This window comes from Lissotriton helveticus, chromosome 9, assembly GCF_964261635.1.
Source record: "Lissotriton helveticus chromosome 9, aLisHel1.1, whole genome shotgun sequence".
Classification (NCBI taxonomy): Eukaryota; Metazoa; Chordata; class Amphibia; order Caudata; family Salamandridae; genus Lissotriton; species Lissotriton helveticus.
This window is the reverse complement of record NC_136070.1, coordinates 1,057,999,624-1,058,020,690: the sequence shown is the minus strand read 5'-3', so window position 1 is coordinate 1,058,020,690 and position 21,067 is coordinate 1,057,999,624. Positions and strand designations below refer to the sequence as shown.

General features: G+C 45.1%; 1 protein-coding gene across 4 annotated transcripts in view; it reads left to right on the top strand.

Annotated features, from left to right (window-relative positions):
* ATG7 (autophagy related 7) overlaps nucleotides 1-21,067 on the top strand; it is a 1,226,522-nt gene that overhangs the window by 25,790 nt on the left and 1,179,665 nt on the right. For 3 of the 4 annotated variants that reach the window (XR_013601115.1, XM_078661409.1, XM_078661411.1), the window contains exons 2-4: nucleotides 11,807-11,848; nucleotides 12,943-13,138; nucleotides 13,226-13,280. Coding sequence is in view for 3 of the 4 variants with exons in the window: in XM_078661409.1 (XP_078517535.1) it covers nucleotides 12,949-13,138; nucleotides 13,226-13,280 (245 nt within the window). In the remaining variant the exon portion in view is untranslated. Of the gene's footprint in view, nucleotides 1-7,501; nucleotides 7,521-11,806; nucleotides 11,849-12,942; nucleotides 13,139-13,225; nucleotides 13,281-21,067 lie in introns of those variants that run through there. The other variant, XM_078661410.1, reaches the window with a different exon arrangement.

Sequence of the window (21,067 nt, the reverse complement as noted above, 5' to 3'; positions counted from 1 at the left end):
TACAGAAACCAAGGGGGTCCCACTAATGCAGCCTTGGTGCAGAAAGGAGAGCCGCCAAAGCCGGGGTTCAGCCTGCAATATCGTTGGCGTGTCCGATGAACAGGTCCCGGCGCGAGGCTCCAGGGTGGATGGATGGAGCAGCGGCAGGGGGACCCCTTCACACGATCAGCCCTCGGTTCACCGCGCCCCACACCAGCTGCACGGCCGCCAAGGCAAGCCCGGATCAGGACCACCGGGATGTTCGCACAACGGTCTCTCGCCAGCGGCTCACTCTCTCGGCCGGGGCCGACGTGTACATCAACGCCAGGCTGGGTCCAATAGGCGAGGCCCCGGTTTCATCACCGCGGAGGCCCCGGTTCCTCAGGAGGCACAACTTCGGAGCCGCGGCACGCAGGAGCCTCCAGGTCAGACGGTGAGTAAGAGCAACACGTTGCGTTTCAATTTCTGCTCGAGTGTATCGTCCCGGGGCAGGATATGCGGCAGGATATTCGAGTCAGGCCGGAAGGCTGACGGAGCCGAGCTACAGAGCGACCATTACGATCGCGAGCTTGGCTCCTCCCCCACTTTTGGGGATTTTATTTGCGTGTTTCTTAAAAAAAAAATAGTATTTTTCAACTGTTCGAGCACTTCTCTGAAACTCGATAGGACGCTTCCAGTACCAGGTGACATCTTACGTGCAGGCAGTGAGGGAAATGCTCTCCTGCGTTCTTACAGTGGTTGCCCCTCGGGCAGGGCTGCTTTTCAGGACACAGCCAGTGTATTTACTGCCCCATGGCCGCAGTGTCTGCTGGGACGTGTCTCCTGAAGGCTACTGCAGGGCTGGAGGACCCCATGAGATCATGGACTGTACAGAGAGCCCCACCCTGGCTTCCGATAGACACCTCTCTCTGTGAGTACTCTCTTATTAAGTCTTCCTTGTAACCCCCCTCCAGAGTGCCCCTACTGTCACTTCACGTCAAGAGCCTTCATTTTACACCTCTGTTAGTGCCTCTCTGCCAGTACCCTCTTTTTGCCCCTACTCCTTGTGAATGTCCTCTTGTATACACATCATTTTACACCTTTCTCATTACTCGCTTGTTCTATCCTCCGAGTATCAACGTCCCCGATCTGCCACTACTTCTCTTCCACACTCTGCTAGTATTCTCATTTTACTTATCCTCTTAGCCCCTTCCTTTTCCACCCTCTGGTGATTACCCTAATATTACACCTTTGTACGTGAGTACCCTAAACTTATACCCTCATGTTGCATGTCCCCCATTACTCACTTTCTGTGAGTAACCTCTTCTCTCTCTCCTCTGTATAAGTTCCAGTTTATTGCTCCCTCAGACAGTGTGCTCGCATTTCACTCTTCTAGTCACCCCTATCTGTTTGTACCATTCTTTTAAACACTTCTGAGTACCCTTAGTCCACACTTATCTGTGAGACTCCCCCTTGCATTCTCAAAGTGCACACTTTTGCACACTTTTCGCTGCTCCCGGAGAGTGCAACGGTGTTGCGCGTTTCATGTCCTCCTGGTTCGCACCGTCCTTGTGACTCCTAGTGTGTGAACTCCCTTGTTTTGCACCCTAACTGCTAAAATCTTTCCCCATTTCCACCCTCTATGTGAGTAGCATTCTCTGCGTATAGTACTGTTGCTTTTTGTAAATTGCTTTTGACTTTTCAAAGACACACGAAGGCTGCCCCCTCCCAAATGTCCTGCTTTAAACTTCGTCATGTGGGGGAGGGGGGGATTCGAAAGGTGTAGCGAGGGGGGCGCCCCCACACCGAACTCACAATTCGCATTCTTCAAACGCTTATTTTGTTCATGTCTCAGCTCTGAGCTTTAGTTTCTTTTTTTTTTGTCCTTCAAAGGGCTTGGCTGAGCTAAGCAAAAAAAAAAACTCTTTCCCAGGGCCGGCAAACCCCCGAGATGCTTTAATAAAGAATGGGGCAGGTCCTTGCTTTCCTCGGCGGGGTGGGGGCTGCTTTAGAAGTTACTTTAAGCAATACTCTGATAACAGTAGTAACAAAATGTCACTTGTGCGGTACACTATGCTAAATACTTATTTTGAGCTTACGTCTAGCGCTGTAACATTTGCGAAAGTTAAAAGTATTGGCATTGTAAATGACAAAGCTATTAATTTAGCTATTTTCAAAACCAACACATAAATAAAAAATGTGTCATTTACAATACCAATAGCTCAACTTTTCCTAATGCGAGACCTATTGCGTTGCAAATGCTTGTTCTGTCTAGCCATTATGGAGCTGTGGAGTTCGTAATGACAAACTCCGAGACCATATACTCTTTATTGCTGTACTGCACTTACAATGCCCAAGAATAGACTTAGGGGTACAGGGTGCATGCCACTGTACCATCAGCAATGGTATAGTGCACCCTGCTAGAGGGGAGGCTTACCTTTACCAGAGGCAATGGATAGAGGCAGAGCACACAAGGATGTGTGCCATGTCGACTCTTCATTTTTCTCTGCATCTGCACCAAAACGTGCAGCATGCAATGGCAGTGTGTGTGTGTGTTAAGGTACAGGGCCTCCAAGGGTGGCACAATATGTGCTGCAGCCCTCAGAGGCCTTTCTTGGTCACTGGGTCCATGGTAAATATGGTACCTTTTACAAGGGACTTGCATGTGGCCAGGGAGGTTCCAATTTAGGAGTACAAAGTACAGTTTTAGGGAAAGAACATAGGCCCTGGGTACCTGGTTGACAGGGGCCTAGGGCACACTCTGTCAAAGTGCATCTACATTAGGCAAAAATGGGGGGGCAACCTTGCAAAAAATGGCACTTTCCTACAGTGATGTATAACCAAACTACACCAATAAGTAGGATTTCTCACTATCATTCTAAACATACCACCCATGGCAACACCACTCCTTTCAGATCAGGAATTACCACTCAAAAGTATATAAGGGAATTCCCAATGCTAGCCTATGAGAGGAGTAGGCATCACAGCAGTGAGAGACAAAATAGGCTGTTTGTCACTATCAGGACATGGCACGAATTAAGGCACATTTGCTACCTTTTACTTACATCGCACCCTGCCCAAAGGCCACTTAGGGCCTACTTTAGGGGTGACCTATGTTAAATAAAAGGGGAGTTTAAGGCATGGCAAGACGTTTTAAATGCCAAGTCAAGGTGGCAGTAATCTGCTCATGCAGGCCTTGCAGTGGTAGGCCTGGAACAGGTTTGAAAGGCTACGTATGTGGTTGTCACAAGCAGTGCTGTAGGCCCACTAGTAGCATTTAATTTACAGGCTCTGGGTATATGGAATACCACTTTACAAGGAACTTACAAGTAAAACAAATATGCCAAACAGGTGTAAGCCAGTCATACCATATTTAGAGGAGAGAGCACATGCACCATAGCACTGATTATAGTGGTAAGGTACCTTGAGTCCTAAAGCAAACAAAAAGAAGGCCAGAACAATATGCGGAGGAAGGCAAAAAGATTGAGGATAACCCTGCAAATGGGCCAGGTCCAAGAACTAATTTCAAGTAAATTACTTAAATGTGGTAAATAAGAGGTGTTTATTGTATACCAGTTAGGTGATTCACATTTTATCAGCTTCAGAATGGGGAGAAGAGGATTCACCACATTCAGGTTTTAAATCTGTAGGGTGTACTGATAGCGGCAGCATCTGAACTATGCTATGTTTATGTGGTGAGTGAGTTACAAGTGGATTCTGCATGTCAAGATAGAGGACATAACGAGAGCTTGATTAAGTGACACGAGTCAGGATGATGATACCAAGAAGTTGCATCTTGCAAGTTCTGTGCGTGCTGTAGTAGCGGGATTGTGGTGCATGCCAGTGCATGGTAGAAGGGCACAGCAGAAGCTCTGTTGATGCATCTGCAGTGGAATAGTCATGACTGAAAGATCACTATGTGTCCATTATGAGAACTCTGGCTGTTTATGTACTTTGGTAGTGGTGAATGGGCTGTCATGTTTTTGGGCTTTGTGTGTTTTCGATTGACTTCTTGGAAGTGGTTGTCCTTGGCCTAGTTTGCAGAGTCATAGTAGGACAGGTCACTGGACACCTGTGGCAAACTATCTCAACTACAACGATTCGTGACCAGTAGCTCCTGTCTTCCTTGTGCCAACCCTCCTAGAAGTTGAAGTTGAAGTTGAACAAATGTATTAAGCGCACTAACACCTAGCGGTTCCTTGGCGCTGTGACTTGACATAGGAGGGGGGAGGAGCCGGGAGATTATTGCAGAGGAAAAGCTTGGGAAAAGAGATGACTTTTTAAAGCTTTGCCAAAGTCCGTGTAGACAGAGAGGGACCGGATGGTGAAAGGGAGAGTGTTCCAGAAGCGGGGGGCAAGGGTGGAAAAACGCAGGCCTCCCTGTTTTTTCCTCCTAAAGCGAGGTACCGCCAAAAGAGCTTGAGTAGAAGAGTGAAGGCTTCTGTTGGGAGGATAGGCACCAATTTTTGAGTTGACAAACCCTGGAACAGTGCCGGCTAGAGCCATAAAAGTTAGGCAGCCCTACTTAAATAGGGAGCGCTGGGAGATGGGTAACCAGTGGAGGGATTTGAGTAAAGGGGTTACGCGGTGGCACTTAGGGAGTCTGTAGATAAGGCGCGCAGCCTGATTTTGAATAAGTTGAAGGCGCCGGAGCTCGTATGCCGGAGTCCCTACATAGAGGCTACCTGTACTACCTCTGCTACTCTGTTCTGTACATTTAATGGGTTACCCTATTTAGGGGCCTTCAGTGCAACTGTATTGCACAATGCCTACTACAAGAGCCTCGCCAGTCCAGATGTCCTTGGACTAGTTTCTTTAAGATAAGTTTTTATTTCTGTGGTTGTTCACTATCTCACTGTTATGTTATGCAGTTTTGTAGAGCGCACTATCACCCGAGATATCCTGATGCTCAGTAGGTATGAGCCTAGGCACACCTAGGGCCTGCTGGGATTACTCGAAGTCAGGTCTTCAGCTTTTTGTGGAGTTCAAGAAGTGAGAAGGAGGCTCCTATGTGTAGAGGCAAGTCATTCCAAGCTTTAGGAGCGATGTAGGAGAAGGCGCGACCACTAGATCTAATTTTTCGTATGTATGAGATTTGTGCAAGTAAGAGTCCAGACGAGCAGAGGTGTCTGGAAGGGTTGTAAAAGCTGATGCGATTGTCGAGGTATGCTGGGCCAGTGTTATGTAGTGCCTTGAAACTGTGGTTCAGGAGTTTAGATGTGTTTGTTTGTGGATGGGGAGCCAGTGGAGCTCCTTCAGGTGTGGTGCAATGTGAGTGCTGCTTGGGAGGTTTAGAGTGATTATGGCTTCAGAGTTGTGAATGGTCTGTAACCTTCTGCTAAGTTTTTTGTTGATTCTGGTAAAGAGGGTGTTCCCATTTTCCAGCTTTCTTGTGAACAGGGCACGTGTGAGGTTTTCTGGGGGCTAATTGGGAGTCATTTCAAAATCATTCTTGGCATCTTCAGGGCATGGAAGCATGAAGCGGTCACTTCATTGATTTGGCCAGTTATGTTGACTTTGCTGTTTATGACGATCCCAAGGTTCTTAGCGTCAGTGGGTGGGTGTCGGTCCTCGCTCTGTTGGCTACTCAGTGATGTGCTCTTCCTTAAGGTCATGATTTTGGTCTTGTCTGTGTTTAGTTTTAGACAGTTGATCTTCACCCAGTGGGTGATTTCAGTCGTGCAGGCATGTAACTTGATCCAGGTACTTGGCGTTTTATCCATGAGGGAGACAATGAGTTCTGTACCATCAGCTTAGGGCAGGGTGTTGTTACTGTGTGAGCGGATGATGCTTGCTAAAGGGGTCATGTATGCGTTGAAGAGGATCGGGCTCCGGGAGGACCCTAACGGAACTCTGCAGATGAGGTAGCATGTGTCCGAGGTGTTCAGCGCCAGGCTGACTGACTGGGACCTTCCGGTAAGGAAGGAGCAGGTCCATCAGAGTGCTTGCTCTTAGATTCCAATGTCGTGTAGGATTTGGAGGAGGATAGGGTGGGAGACTGTGCCAGATGCTGTGGGGAGGTCCAGGAGGATAACGGCTGCAGTGTCTCCTCTGTACAGAGTCATGCGGATGTTCGTGGCAGCGATTAGGGCAGTTTTTGTGCTGTAGTTTGGTCTGAAACCAGACTGAGTGGATTAAAGTAATTGGTTGCCGTTGAGTTATTCGATGAGGTGAGTTTTGATGACTTTCTGTAAGACCTTGGCTGGGAATGGTAGAAGGGAGATCAGTCTGTAGTTGGGCGAGTGTTGAAGAGTCCACAGAAGGTTTCGTAAGCACTGGGAGGACAGATGCATGTTTCCAAGCATCAGGGAAGATCGAGAAAGAGTTGGAGGCTTTTCGAATGGAAGCGAGCATGGTGCTGATGAGTTTTAGTCCACTGGAATAGGCGTGGTGGGGTCAGGCGCCCGACAGGGAACCTGAATGGATGGACTTCATGGCGACGGTTTATTCTGGGGTGATGATGGGTCAAGTGGTTAGCATTGGTTTCTTGGATAAGATCAAGAGATGTGTCAGGCTCGGTTGCAGGCAGAAGTTGCTGTAAATGGCAGTGATTTTGCTGCTGATTAATTGAGAGAGATTGTTGCAGACGTCCTGCGAGGGGATTATCCATTTGGAGGCAGCTGTTGGTGAGGTGAAACCTTTCACAGTGGCAAATATTTATTTGCTTCTGTTGGTTCTGGCATCAATGCAGTCTGCCAGAGCTGCACGCTTGGTGGTTCAGATCATTTTGTGGTAGCTTTTTTGTGCGGGTTTGAACCTGCTCCTTTCTGCACTGCCCTGGTTCAGTCTCCATTTTCACTGGAGCAGGTAATTTGGCTGTGGCAATGCTGAGTGGTAATATTTATAACCCTCTCTCAGGTATTGTTGAATTCAAATTAAATGACTAAGTACTCCTTTATTCACATGGCAATCCTGGAGTAACAAGAGTAGTCAGTCAAATCCAGGAATTTGTAGAGAGTTTGGAATTCAGATAGAGTATGACACACACTCACGTTTAGATTAATTGTCCATACAGTGCTTGGTCTTTTAAAAATATATATATTTTTTACATATATAAGAGCAGGATGGTGACCGTGATTAGCAGCTCAAAAAAGAAGAAGGTCCTAGCCATTTTGGAGGCACAACCGTGACCCCAAACACAGTTATGTTAATCACACGATCAAGGTCTGTAAAGCAAAAAAAAAAATGTATGTGCCCGTCTGTAACTCAACTGCAGTAAAGCGCTCTGATACCTTCGGGTCAAGTTTGCGCTAAATAAAACTCTGGTGAAAGAAAAAATAACATATGACTCTATGGGTAGTATTAACTTAAGGGAAATAATTTCGGATACTCTACCTTCACATCTGTAGTCATTTACAATGGGTTGTGTTTACATGCTCAGTCAATGTGGCAGCGTTGTCAGTCTAGAGTCTGAAATGTATCGGGCTTGATATATGGCCTGCCTTTGTTTATTTCAGGATCCATGGATGCAGGTTAAGAAAGTGTAGTTTCTTTGTGCTGATGTAACTTGGAACCCAAAACCAATTTCTAAAATATCCATTCAAGAACCAGCAACCCAAAAGGTAAAGGCATCCCACTCAAGTCATTGGTGATGATTTCATGATGCCGGTGGCTGTTATGTGGTTAAGTTAACAAGGCTACTACATCTATCCTAGTTTGGAACATAGGAGACAGGTCATTGTGAGAATAGTTGTGGCTCACAACTGATCCGTACAAGTTCATATTTTTCTACGTGGTAGATGGTGCTATAAACTCCAAAGGCATATATCTAGAAACTGGGCAGCCCTTGTCCAGATTTTCTGTTGGGTTCCATCTGATCGTCTGTTGGATTTGGGAGGCAAAGTTTGCGCCCAAGCTTGACTTCAGTATGCAGAAACTATGGCAACATAAGGTCTGGAAGAAACATGCCAGTGGTTTTGAAATCCTAGCAAGTGGCTTTAGTCTACCAGAGACAACCCTGATGACTAGGGCGAAGAGGAAAATCACATGTGTTGGTCTTGAGCTTGAGAGGACACAATTGGATTCCTATAAAGCTGGAGGTATTTGGGAAGATTTGAGGAATGCTGTAGAATGACCACACTTGTAGATCTAGAAAGCTCTCAGCAGTTTATCTATCTACGTTATCGCTAATAGTGGCATGTTTATTATATAACAGTTCTTGAGTCAGATCTGGGTTGCAAGATCTGCATTTCTCTTGTGCAGGTTAAGTTTGAAACCAGCAACTTTAAAAGCTAGATAAGTGGAACAACGGGCGAGGGATGGAGTTGACTAGTGAAGTCAGAATGCAAAGGATATCATCTGCAGATACTTTAATTTCATTTGTGTTATGGCCAGATCTGATCCACTCAATGCATTTATCTGACCTAATTTAAAATGTGTGGGGCTCGATGCCAAGAGTGAAAATAACATGGATAGAGGACAATCAATAAAAGGATGTGACTGGTTACTATACAAGGTGACTCTGAAGGTAGGGGCATGATACCACACCATGAGTATCATTATGAAGCCTAGAAATTATTCCATTCCAAGGAGCTATTTGTCAACATATCTTTGAAGTTCTGTACTATATATTTAAAGGGAATGAGCAAGTGAAATCCCACTGGGTAGCAGAGTGGGAAACATCAACTTGATTAACTAGTGAAGAGTTCCTTCACGTCACTCCCTGCTTGGCAAGACCTGCGGAATGAGTATTAACGAGGGGACTTTTCAATGGCTAAAATGTTCCAAATTGCCAGATATGGAAAGCTAAACAGACCAAATATCTACTTTAGCAGTTAATGGAGTGCCATACTGATTTTTTGGGGACTAAGTAACAAGGCTTTCTGACCTCATATCCGTCCTCTTACCACACCTCTCTGTTTGCTGTAATCCTTCTTTTATACCTACATTGCCGCCTAGACCTTTGATAGATGGTGGTAGAGAAACTGCCTCACAATATCCATCATGATGGCAAAATCCTACCTTTTTGACATCTGTAAGCGCATTTTTTGCATTCATGCGGGGTTGTTGGCTTCTGTTATACCTAATAGCATTGGGTTTTTAGTCTTGTTGTTAAGGCGGCTACTACTAGAAATATAACTCCTTTCGCTAAATTTGTGACAACAGGCAGCAGATCCAAGGGTGTAACATCAGCCATATGATAAAATGTAGCTAGATGCCTCTTCTCCAATTACATTACCCTTACAGACAGAAATTTAGTTGTAGGTGTGACGAGATGTTGAACAAGCCCAATGGTCGCAACGCTTGCAGGATTTTAAATTTAATTCTAGCTCTATTCTGAGAAGGAAGGCATGCTATTCATTGATGTTTGCTAGTACCTTTGCTCAGTTATAGTACTCAAAACTGTTCAACCCATAAGCACATCTTTTAGGGGAGATTGACCTCCTGGAGTATTTTAGACTTGTCTAGTAGGATTTTCCCATGTACAGCCCTGAAAGTTTGTTAGCAATGAAAACAATATTGGCATGCCCTAAACATGCTGGTACAGTCTTTGTTTAGTAAAGCCTTTGCTTCCCACTACCTAGAACAATAAAACAGGGCTGATTGTATCCTCATGGGGAACTGTCTGCGGGCTAGAAAAGTTACTCTGTTAGCACACTTGAAACAGAAAGACCAGCCACCCACCTACAAACACACCCAAGTCTTTGGACCTACATTTCAATGCAGCGACTTTCAAGGGATGGGAGAACAGTACTTAGATTTGAAAGCATAAGGGGACCTATGCGGTCTGCTATCCTACTTAACAATCAATCAGCATTTGTAAAGTGTAACATTGTCACCCCTAGGGGTATCTGGGCGCTGTGGCTCAGTCGAAGAGCCAGGTCAACGGGCCATGAACCTCTACACTTATTTGACAACCTAACTAAAACAGACAACTCGTAATCTCATAACTGATTATGCTAGTCCATCTGTTCTACATATCTAGAGCATTTATGCATGTTTATGCAGCCTATTTTCTTGCTAGGAATATCCATGATACCATACACAGATTGACTCAGTTGTAGTTGTTGCGGAGAGGAATCGGATAATATTTCTATTTGTTATGTAAGTTTAGCTTTAGTATTCTGTACTGTCTAATGCGTTTGAAGTTAGCAGTGATGCTTGCTTCTTGATTTGTCTTTGATTATGTGAAAACTTAACAAACCTGACTTGCTTAAAAAATGTCAAATATATGTCAAATGTTAGTTATGTTAACTAGATAAGATATTTTGTCAAGTATTTTTTTTTAAGAGAGCAGCAACCTTTTAGTCTTCTAAAGTACATGGGAAAATAATTTTTAACTCACGAAACAAACACACATATTAAGCTATACATTTTTTTTTCATAAACATTAATACAGTCCCTGATGTTTATGTGCTGCCCACTGAGCATCTCCCACTTGTATGCCATAATGTTGCTTGTGGATGTTTTGGAACTGACGGTGGGTAATGAATAGTGGTACTTAACAAAAAAATGAGGAATCTGGCAATGGGCGTCCTTTACACACAAGACTTGTAGCCCCCATAAACCCCAATTCATAGTCGCTCTCTGCTTACAGAGCATGCATAATTTAAGAGTAAAGTTTTATAATTCCTTTAGAGTAAAAGCCTAGTCTTGCATGACAAGATGCTTTAGGGTCACCAGATGCTAATATGACTTTTTCAGTTTTGTTGGTGTCATAAAAACAGTCACGTAGACCATGCCTTCTTCTGGAAAACTGGTGTGTTATGTTATGTTCCATCCACAGTACAGCCTGTGTGAACTGTAAATGAGGAATGTTTGGCCTGGTAGTTCTAAATAAGGTCTGTACGTCTGCACATTCTGTTTTTGTGGTGTGCAACTGACTGCTGCTGGGCCGTCTACTGTTGATTTGACCTATTTGTGCAGGCTTTTACAGTATCAGCAGTATGCCAGCAAGACTGCAAGCACTTTTTCTTATACTCTACTCTGAATATGTATTAACCTCGAAGAGAAAAAGCTTGATGGTAACTAGGCCTGCAACCAACATCCTTTTAAACCTTAATCTCCAGGAACGCACCCTGAAACCCGATGCAAATCGGAGCTCTTATCGATCACTTGGGTTTATGAAGTGCCCCAAAAAAATGCCAGAATTCTATACAATGCAAAAAATGATTGCCCAAGAGCCGGCCAACTTGCCTATGATGAACAGGATAGACAATATGTTTTCCAGTGGAACATTAGTCAGATTCAAGGTACAGTATGGCAATCTGCCTATGAATCACAGCCACAGGCCTAACGTTTTTACCTTCTTTGGAAATGAGTGAGATGATGACCTCTCTCTTATTGTCTGTAGTTTGCCCATACGCTGAGAATGACTTGACAGTTCTGCCTTTGGATCCAGCAGTTTGAGGATTATAGGCCTCATAAGTTTGTTTAGAAAATCTACTTGATTGCCCAAGCTTTATAAATTTGTTTAGAAAAGCTGCTTGACGATCTAATAAAAGTTATTAGCTGTTTTAGAATAATATTGAAATTAAATCTCTGTAGATTAGTGAGGAGAGATTGTAAGATTAGGTTCAAATTCTAAATCATCAAGAATATTTGAGTTGGTCAGAGGCACATGTAGTCATATGGGTGCGTATTTTCTAGCATTTTTAAAATACCCGAAGAATTACCCAGTGGTTCATTAAGTCTACCTTCTGATAGTTGACGAGTTAGTTAGCACATTCCCAAAAAGGAGTCAGACAACTGGTCCGCAGGATTATATTTGGGCCTTTTATTGAAAACATTTATTGTAACTGAAAATATATAGTTTGATTATTCTTGTTCCAATCTTTTCCTTAATTTCTCTTTCTCTTGTACCCTGGAGGTGAGTTGATGAATAATCTTCTTTTCTTCTCTTTCACAGGATTCCATCCGTCCCAGAGCCCTCGGCAGAAAAAAAACAGAGGTAAGTGTTCTTTTGAAATAAAAGTAACTCTGATCTTTCCCTTCTTCTATCAGTTGTCTAGACTGTTTTCCTAATTTTCTTTTGGGTTTGTGCACAATGTTTTTGCCCTTTACTGTCCTTCGCTGTTTCCGCTACTTTTTCTTGCTGCCTACCCTATGTAGCCTTCTCTTAGATAGTCTCTGTATTTTTTCCCCCTTCTTTTTTTAAGGGTTTCTTTAGAGGTACTGAAATCCAGCTTCCTCGCATAGCCTGCTCCTTTTTGAACATTGGGATCACTGATTTAATGTGGTCCACATGTCTATCGGGAAGGTTGTTTTTAGGTCGAGCGTGAGCCGGCGCGCAGGCTCTGCTCTGCGGAGATCTGTGGTAGTTCATTATGGAGAGAAGCTTCACCAACTCCCACGCCTTTATTTTTTTATTGGCTTGTGTCTTTGTCCTTCGTAAATGCTGGCGTCTGATTAAGTTTGAGGCTTATTAGTCCCTCCTTAGTACGGTCATGTCGTCATTAGTATCCTCCCATGGCTACTGGTCCCTTTACTTGGTTGTTACACGGTGCCTGCACTAATTTCTGTAATGAGTTTCTCCTACTGCACATATGACGGCATGCCCAGCCGGGACAATGGCGGCGCCGATTTTCCAAGCTCCGAGTTTTAATTTTATTTGCAGCTTCATTGCTGCATCTGCTTCCCCTCCAGCTACCGATGCTTGTGCCACGTCTTCCGTTCATTGTGGGAGTTTAAAGTCCTGGCGCGTCCCCTCGCACCGAGGTCTCCGTGTCCCCTTGCACCAAGGTCTCCTCCTCTCGTCCTTGCATGTTTTCCTTCAACCCTGTCACCCCTTCTCCTCCCACGTTATGTTTGCAATTTCAACTTTAACTGCTTGTAGCACAGAGCGGTGATTTAGAGTCTCATCTCTAATTCATTCTCTAGGTTCCTAATCATAATAGAAAAGAGAGACTTAAGAATCTGTTTACAGGGCTATTTATGTGAACTATATTAAAACCTGAACATCATCTTGTAAACATGAACCATGCTTGGCAAATTGTTTTCAGCCATGAGTATTTACACATTTGCCTCTGTCTTTGATTATCACAGCAGTGTATGAATATCACACCACCTTCTACCAGCGTAATGGACAGCACTGCTGCTGAATCTGGCAGCACAAAACTTCAATTTGCTCCTTTTACTAGTGCCCTCGATGCAGGCTTCTGGCATGAATTGACCCAGAAAAAACTCAATGAATACCGTCTGGACGAGACCCCTAAAAGCATAAAAGGATACTACTATAATGGTGAGTAGGCTCCAGTACATCTGTGCTAAATTAATTTTTATTTTAAAGCATTTGTCCTTTTTGCTTACTTTTCTATTTACTCTACAGGTGATCCTGTTGGTTTGCCAAGTCGGTTGACACTGGAATTTAGTGCCTTTGATATGTGAGTGTTATTATTTAAATCAGTCCTTATTTTTTGAGAAAAACTATGTTTATATGTACCATAAATCATACATTTTTTGGCAGACGTTTCAAGACAGAAAAATATATCATAAAATTATGTGATTTATGTTTGTTAATATGAGGTGTTGCTTTTTAAGCGTGATCCTTCATTTCATATGGTAAGAAGCATTGCACTCTTCAGTCAGTTTCAGACTTATGTATTAATGGGCTATTCAAAAGGAATACACAGTACCAGACTACTGGTAGGCTTAGTATAATGTCATGCAGGATTGTTAACCTGTAAGCCTCAAGATGGTCTTCCCCCAAACCTGTGCCGTCACCCCTCCTATTTTTGCTGAATTTGTGTTTGTTGCCTTTAGAACTCTGTGCACTTTACCCGTGCTAACCAGTGCTAAAGTGCTCATGCTTACTCCCTAAAACATGGTAAAATTGTCTTACATCTGATTGACATATTTAATGTACTTATAAAGTGTTATACTATATACTTAGGGTGGGTAAATTAAATGCTACTAGTGGGCCTGCAGCGCTTATGGTGTGCTACCCACTTAAGTAGCCCTGTAAAACATGTCTTAGGCCTGCCAATTCCACTAGGCAATATGACCCATTTGTCAAGCCTAAAACTCCCTTTTGAATACATACACGTCACTCCTAATGTAAGCCCTAAACAGCCCATTGGGCAAGATGCATTGTAATTCGAAAGTTGGACATGTACTTTTAAGTTTTGCATATCTTGGTGGTGTAAAACGCACAATTGTATGTTTTACCACTGTGAGGTCTACCTCTCCAATAGGATAACATTGGCTTACCTTATTGCATTTAATAAGTGCTAATCAGTGAATGGGAGCAGGAAGGAAAGTAAGTTTGGTGTCTGAGGAATTGTAATTCAATGTGCTCCTTAATGGTAAAGTCACATTTTAAGTCACAATTCCGAAAATGCCATTTTCAGAAAGTTAATGAAACATACAAAAGGTGTTGGGAGGCTGCTTGCAATAAGTGAAACCACTGACAATAGCTCTGGGTAGCTCTGTAATCCATTGTTATTTTGCTCACCATGCCACCTCGATTTGGACTAAGCCATATGCAAACCAGTCTTGGCCGTGTTCCTCATGGGAACAGTCAGCCCGAACTGCCAAGCCAGGTCCTCCCTGAACTGGAACACAAGCAACCCAGAACTGGTTTCGCCCTAGCTATGGGCTCATCAGCCGGGTACAGCTTGGTTCCAGTGACTTGGTGAGCATAGGGCGGACGTCTGGACATTCCCGTTATCCTTCTACTTTACAGATTTTTCAAGTGTTGTCTGCGTCTGGATTACTGTTTGTGTGCAAGAGCGTGCATATGTGGGGGGAGTGCGTGTCGGACCATGTGTAAGTGAAAGTAAGTGACTGTGAGTGATAAGGAATGAATGAGAGTGAGTGAGTAAGAAAGAGTGAGTGACAGTAGAAATGAATGAGTGAGAATTAGTGCGAGGCAATGTGATTGAGTGAAAATGAGTACAAGTGACTGAATGTTAAAATGAGTGAGTGTGTGCGTATCTCAGTGTGTTACGCTTGTTGACACTGGCTCCCATTTGTAATTCTTGACATATGGGACATCTGTGGTAGAATGCTTGCATTGGCATACTGGTGATAATCCTTGGCATAAGGGAGGGCAATTGTGGCATATTAGGTGACTGCAAGCAACTGTGAGAAAATGCTGGCCCTGAAATGCTAGTGGTGAGTGGTTGTTCCTGCTTGGACAACGTGCATACCTCTGCCAACCAGAAACCCCAATTCTGTCAATGATACATGAGTGCACCTGTTTTTCAGAAAGAAAATGGGGTCAACTCCTGGAGAGTGTTGGACTTCATTGCCTTGGCACATCATAAAAGTACTTGAATATGTTATGAGTGCCCTTTAAGAACTTGTGAATGTTAGCAAGTTTATTTGAAAATTGCGCTTTAAAATGCACTATTTGCAGCCCTCTAAAAATCTGCTCACTCACTACTGCAAGCTGCTTCCCCTTGGCTGACTGCATTCAGCCAGGGTGGCATATGCTGCCCAGCTTCGCACATGCTACCTCCAACTGGCCCTTATGCTTGGTCCAACACTTAAATTGTGATTGCAATGTTACAGTGCATCTGTTTTTTTAAGCGGTGTGCATGGCTGGTACTTTCATCAGCCTCAGATCAGCTGGATGACCTCCACACCTCAGGCCGTCAGGGAAGGGGGGCATGGTGGAAGCTCCACGTTATTTCCAGAGGAAAGGCACAATTATGCTAAAATGTCTAGGTGGAGAAGTAAGCATTTCAGGGAAGGTACTGTTTTCTTATTAATTCCAGAATGTGAAACTATTCCACATCTGAAAAAATTAAATTACCTGTAAATATACATGCCATGCGAGCATTATAAACCAAAAGTGATTACACACTGTATTATTGCATGCACAAAGAGTATATGAACATATACATTTAGTAATGGATACAAGCATGGTATATGAAACCACAGTTATCATGGATATATCTCTTTTGTTATGCACAAAGATGCACAAGAAGGATGCTTGTAAACCCCAAGAGATAAAATTGATAGAGAGTCTGTCACTACGATTCTCATTTTTAGGTCTCGCGCCTAGCGTTGCACTGCGTAGGAGTGCTTCGCGCAGCGCGAAGCATTTTGTAATCGAAAAACGGGGTTTCAGCAGTCACCTTGGACTCTAAGACTCCTGTGCGTGTGCTTTTTTCTTTAGTGTTACCTCATTGGCCTTGGCGTTCTTTCGATAATAAAAGACAGCAGACTATTGGCTTTTGGCGCGAGCATTGCTCCTCCCATGGCCTATTGGTGTCTATTACGCGCATGAAGCTCGTAATAGACACCAATAGGCCGTGGGAGGAGCAACACAGCGACGGGCATGCTAATAGAAATGACACGCCTTGCTGTGGCGCGTGCGTGTACCAATTACGGGCTTTTTTTTTTAACTGCGTGCTTTAAGCAACAGTAAAGGAATGCCCTCTCCCTCTCGAAATTATGCTCTAGTTATTTTTTGCCAATTGTACGTAGCGTAAACTGAGCCCTAATGTATTGAAGCATTTTACGTAGGCACTAATTACATTACAGGAAGATAACGTTTATGGTTTTTTGCGTAGGCACGGGGATCACAAGCTTGTCCACAATCACAAAATGGTGAGCTAGTGCTGTGCCTCGAACTTGCTTCCCGCAAGCTCCAAAGTCGGCAACTTTTGTTTTATGCTATAACTTTACCCCCAAGAACTAAACCATTTGTAATATTTGTACAACAAAGCAATAGTTGTTTGTTACTTATTTTGTGCAGGCAACACCATTGACTAAGCCAATCGTCATGGCTTGTTGTAGGTGTAATCTGAGTTTAGATTCCACGTGCCCGGTGCGCCAGTGATTTCTGCACGGGCTCCCATTAGTACTGACCTAAGCAACACCCCCGCATGCCCCCCCTTCGCCTGCCTCTGCCGCGCGTCTCCCATTAAGTCTGATGGCAATCTCCTGCTGTCGAACACGGGTGGTCACAAAATGAGGCCAATTAAGCTGCAGACCCGCGAGCCATGTCAGACGTTCAGGAGAAGTTGAAACTAATGATTGATGGGAGATTCAGAGGCGAGGAGTCGTCACTTCGGTCTTTAACCACAAAATAGAATTGCATTTTAACAAACCTTCTAATTCTGAAATACTACATTTATAATCCAATTATCCGTAAAGAGGGGTCTTGTGCTAAAATAATCGTCTTTCGTAATTTTTCCCACTCATGCGACAAAACCGTTGTAACCGCGCTATGGCCGCTGTGAAAGGGTGAATAACTGCAACCGTACCCATTAGCAAACACAACAGATAGACGGTATTATCAATGAAAGCAAGTGAGGGACACGTTCTTCTTTCAATCTACCTCTTGGGTTCCGGAGTAGCATGTTACTTCCGAAAAAGCAGTTTGACTCCTCGTCAGCGCTATATAAATGCAATTACAATACAATCTGTCAAAAGATAAGCAAAGATGTGTATTTGTGGGCTATATCAGCTCAGCCGTCAGATTTCTTTTAAGCATACCATAATGGAACTTTAAATTTGAGATGTTCTTTGTGAAATGATTGTATTTCGAATTAGTCACCCGCAAAGTGTCTGGACTAGCTTGTCCATCCACATTTAATGGGTTTGGCTGAGCTGCTGAATGTAGCGTTTCAGTGACTGTGACAATAGTGCCCTTCACTGAGCTATTAGTACCCCCGGTGACCTCTCACCCCGGCGAGCGCTCAAGGGACTCACAAAGTTGTTCCAGGCACCATGAATACTGAGGACTTCAGCTCAAATTACTGACATCACTTCTCGTGGGGGCGTCTGGCTCTTTCAGCAGCACGCCTGGGGCGAGAGGCCTTCCAGGCAGGGAGCGAGAAGGACTGCTAGACAGCGCAGTGTGTCAATGCACCAGCCAGGGCAATCTGAATGTAACCGGTGGGTCAGAGGTGCACTTCCAAGCGAGGCAGACTCAGACTTTTATCCTTCAAATGTTGATAAACTCATCTGTGTAGAGATGGTTAACGGCTTCAATTTAAGCTCATGTAGACACCTCATACTGTTGTGTGTAATATAAACGTAGATACAATTAGGCAAAACTTCCACATATAATAGCATGCATTTTATTATCCGACGAATTAAAAGTAAAGGAAGTACCCACACAAAGTAAAGTTCTCCGCGTAAAATCGTATTTTCACTCTGCTGCCCAGGTTTGTGACAGCGCTTCATATCAGGTCATTTGGTAGGGTGGTTACATTCCGTCGATGCAGAACATTGATCCAGGAATACAGATCATAGTTTCGTGTTCTTCCGAGCTTAAGGTGCCCGGGACATCCATGAAACACTTCCATGGACCAGTTCGGACTCCACCTCCTTGTAAGAGGCCATACCAAGAGCGCATGTGGGCGCGCGTGCGCCCATGTGTGCGAATGAATGCTCAGTACTGCTCTTCTACACCGCCTCTGCCCAGAACATCTGAATTAGATTTCGTTTCAACAGTGCACGATGCAGTCATCTGTACCCTGCTGACGTCATGTTGAAAACTCATGACTTTTGTCATGTACAGTACATCAGGGTTGTCCAACCATAGTCCAGGAGGACAGGATTCATGACAAATTTTCAAGATATGTGCATAAAATATACGTACACACTTTTCATCTAGACAGAACACTTTTCCTAGGCACCTGGGGTCTTACTGAAAATGTGCACGAGTCCTTTATTACCTGGCTTGAACACCCCTGGTGCAATAGGACTTTCATCATTAACACAACTTTACGCTCAGAGTTGGGTCACTTGGCGGTAACAGACGTGCAATAATTTTAACGCAGCACTCAGAACAGTATAGTCTAGATCATGGGTACTCACAAAATTTCTCTTGGGGGCCAAATTTACAGTGTGGTTTGTGTCCGAGGGCCGCACCGGTGGGGGCGGGGTCAGTGGGGGAGGGGGCGGGCTAGATCAACAAAAAAAAACTATGACCATGAGGTTGATCACAGGTCCCTGCAGCGGATGCCTTCATCTACTGAGCCACCAGACACATCTCTCTCCCTCCCTCGCTCCCTCTCTCGCTCTCTCCCTCTCTCCTCCCTCCCTCGCTCTCTCCCTCTCTCCTCCCTCCCTCGCTCCCTCTCTCGCTCCCTCTCTCGCTCCCTCTCTTGCCCCCTCTCTTGCCCCCTCTCTTGCCCCCTCTCTTGCTCCCTGTCTCGCTCCCTGTCTCGCTCCCTGTCTTGCTCCCTGTCTCGCTCCCTCTCTCCCCCTCTCTCTCTCTCCCTCGCTCCCACCCTCCCTCCCTCTGTCTCTCTCTCTCACTCCTTCTCTCACTCCCTCTCTCTCACTCTCTCTCTCTCACTCCCTCCCTCCCTCTCTCTCACTCCCTCTGTCTCTCACTCCCTCTCTCGCTCCCTCCCTCTCTCCCTCCCTCTCTCTCTCTCTCTCTCTCTCTCGCCCTCGCCCGCTCTCCCTCCCTCTCCCTCCCTCCCTCTCACTCCCTCCCTCTCACTCCCTCTCACTCCCTCCCTTGTTCCCTCTCTCCCTCCCTCTCTCCCACCCTCGCTCCCTCTCTCCCTCCCTCGTTCCTTCCCTCCCACGCTCCTTCCCTCTGTCGGTCTCTTACTCCCTCTCTCTCTCTCTCCCTCTCTCTATCACTCCCTCTCTCTCACCCCCTCTCTCACTCTCCCTCACTCCCTCTCTCACTCTCCCTCACTCCCCCTCTCTCTCTCCCTCTCTTCCTCGCTCACTCTCTCCCTCCCTCTCTCCCTCCCTCTCTCCCTCTCTCCCTCCCTCTCTCTCTCCCTCGCTCCCTCTTCCCCTCCCTCTCCCCCTCCCTCTCTCCCTCCCTCTCCCTCTCTCTCCCCCTCCCTCACTCCCTCTCCCCATCTCCCCATCCCTCCCTCTGTCTGTCTCTCTCTATCTCCTTCCCTCTGTCTGTCTCTCTCACTCACTCCCTCCCTCTCTCACTCACTCCCTCCCTCTCTCACTCACTCCCCCCTCTCACTCCCTCCCTCTCCTGCTCCCTCTCTCACTCCCTCTCCCTCCCTTTCTCCCTCCCTCTCTCCCTCCCTCTCTCGCTCCCTCTCTCTCTCGCTCCCTCTCCCTCTCTCCCCCTACCTCGCTCCCTCGCTCCCTCTCTCACTCCCCGTCTCCCTCTCTTCCTCGCTCTCCCCCTCCCTCACTCCCTCTCTCCCTCCCTCTCTCTACCTCCCTCTGTCACCCTCTGTCATCTCACCCTTGCTGCGTTTCAGCCGGGGCTGAGACAGCTTCCAGGTGCACACACACTCACACACACACACACACACACAGCCGCACCCAAGCACTTCACAGGTCGTTAAAGGCCATTTGCATGCTAATGAGGCTTTGTTCTATTTCATCTCATCTTAGGCCCCTGCATCTCCACTCGGGCTATGCGAGAATCGCCCGACCCCCACAGAGCAGCAGAGACTCTCTAAGTCGTGCTTCAGCAGACACTCTTTAAAAAAAAAAAATAATAATACATGGGTACGATGTTTGGAAGGTCCGCGGGCCGCCGAGGAAGGCTTGCCGGGCCGCCACCGGCCCGCGGGCCGTACTATGAGTACCCATGGTCTAGATAATACAAATAGAGTCCACGGCGTGATCCAAAATCCGTTTAATAGGGAAGTTCTCACAAATCCGTTCGATAAAAGCAATGTATGAAGACTTGTACATATAAACAAGCAAAGACACTAGAACAGGGGTATAAGGCAAAGAATGACTGCACTTTGTCCAATAGTTTACGGTCCAGTTATTTGTTGTGGGTGCCAAGAACCTGAAGTCATATACCCTTAGACTCCCAAGGGCAATGCCCAAAACACTTATACAATATAGCACAGTGGTTCAGCACCCCACACAATACACAATGACAATAGTGGTCAGAACAATAATCAAAGAATCAATTCAGTAGGGCTTAGAGTTTTCTTTCTTGCTTTTATTCAAAATCTTCATACAAAGCGTAGCGTTTTGTCCGAAGGACTTCTTCAGGGCTACAACAAACAAATATACAAAAATACACTTATTATACAAAGCTATTTACAATTAAAACACAGATTTGTGATACATCCTGATTACCACAACATGGTGTGCACATCACTTGATCCTTAAGTTCGATTAGCCTACCGAAAGGATTTGCAACTAAACATCTTTTAGATCTCAGAGAAATAGTGAGGGAGGAATTATAAAAACACGCAAAGGAATGATATAGTCCCACAATGTATAAGGCATATGATATCTTATGGATTTGAAG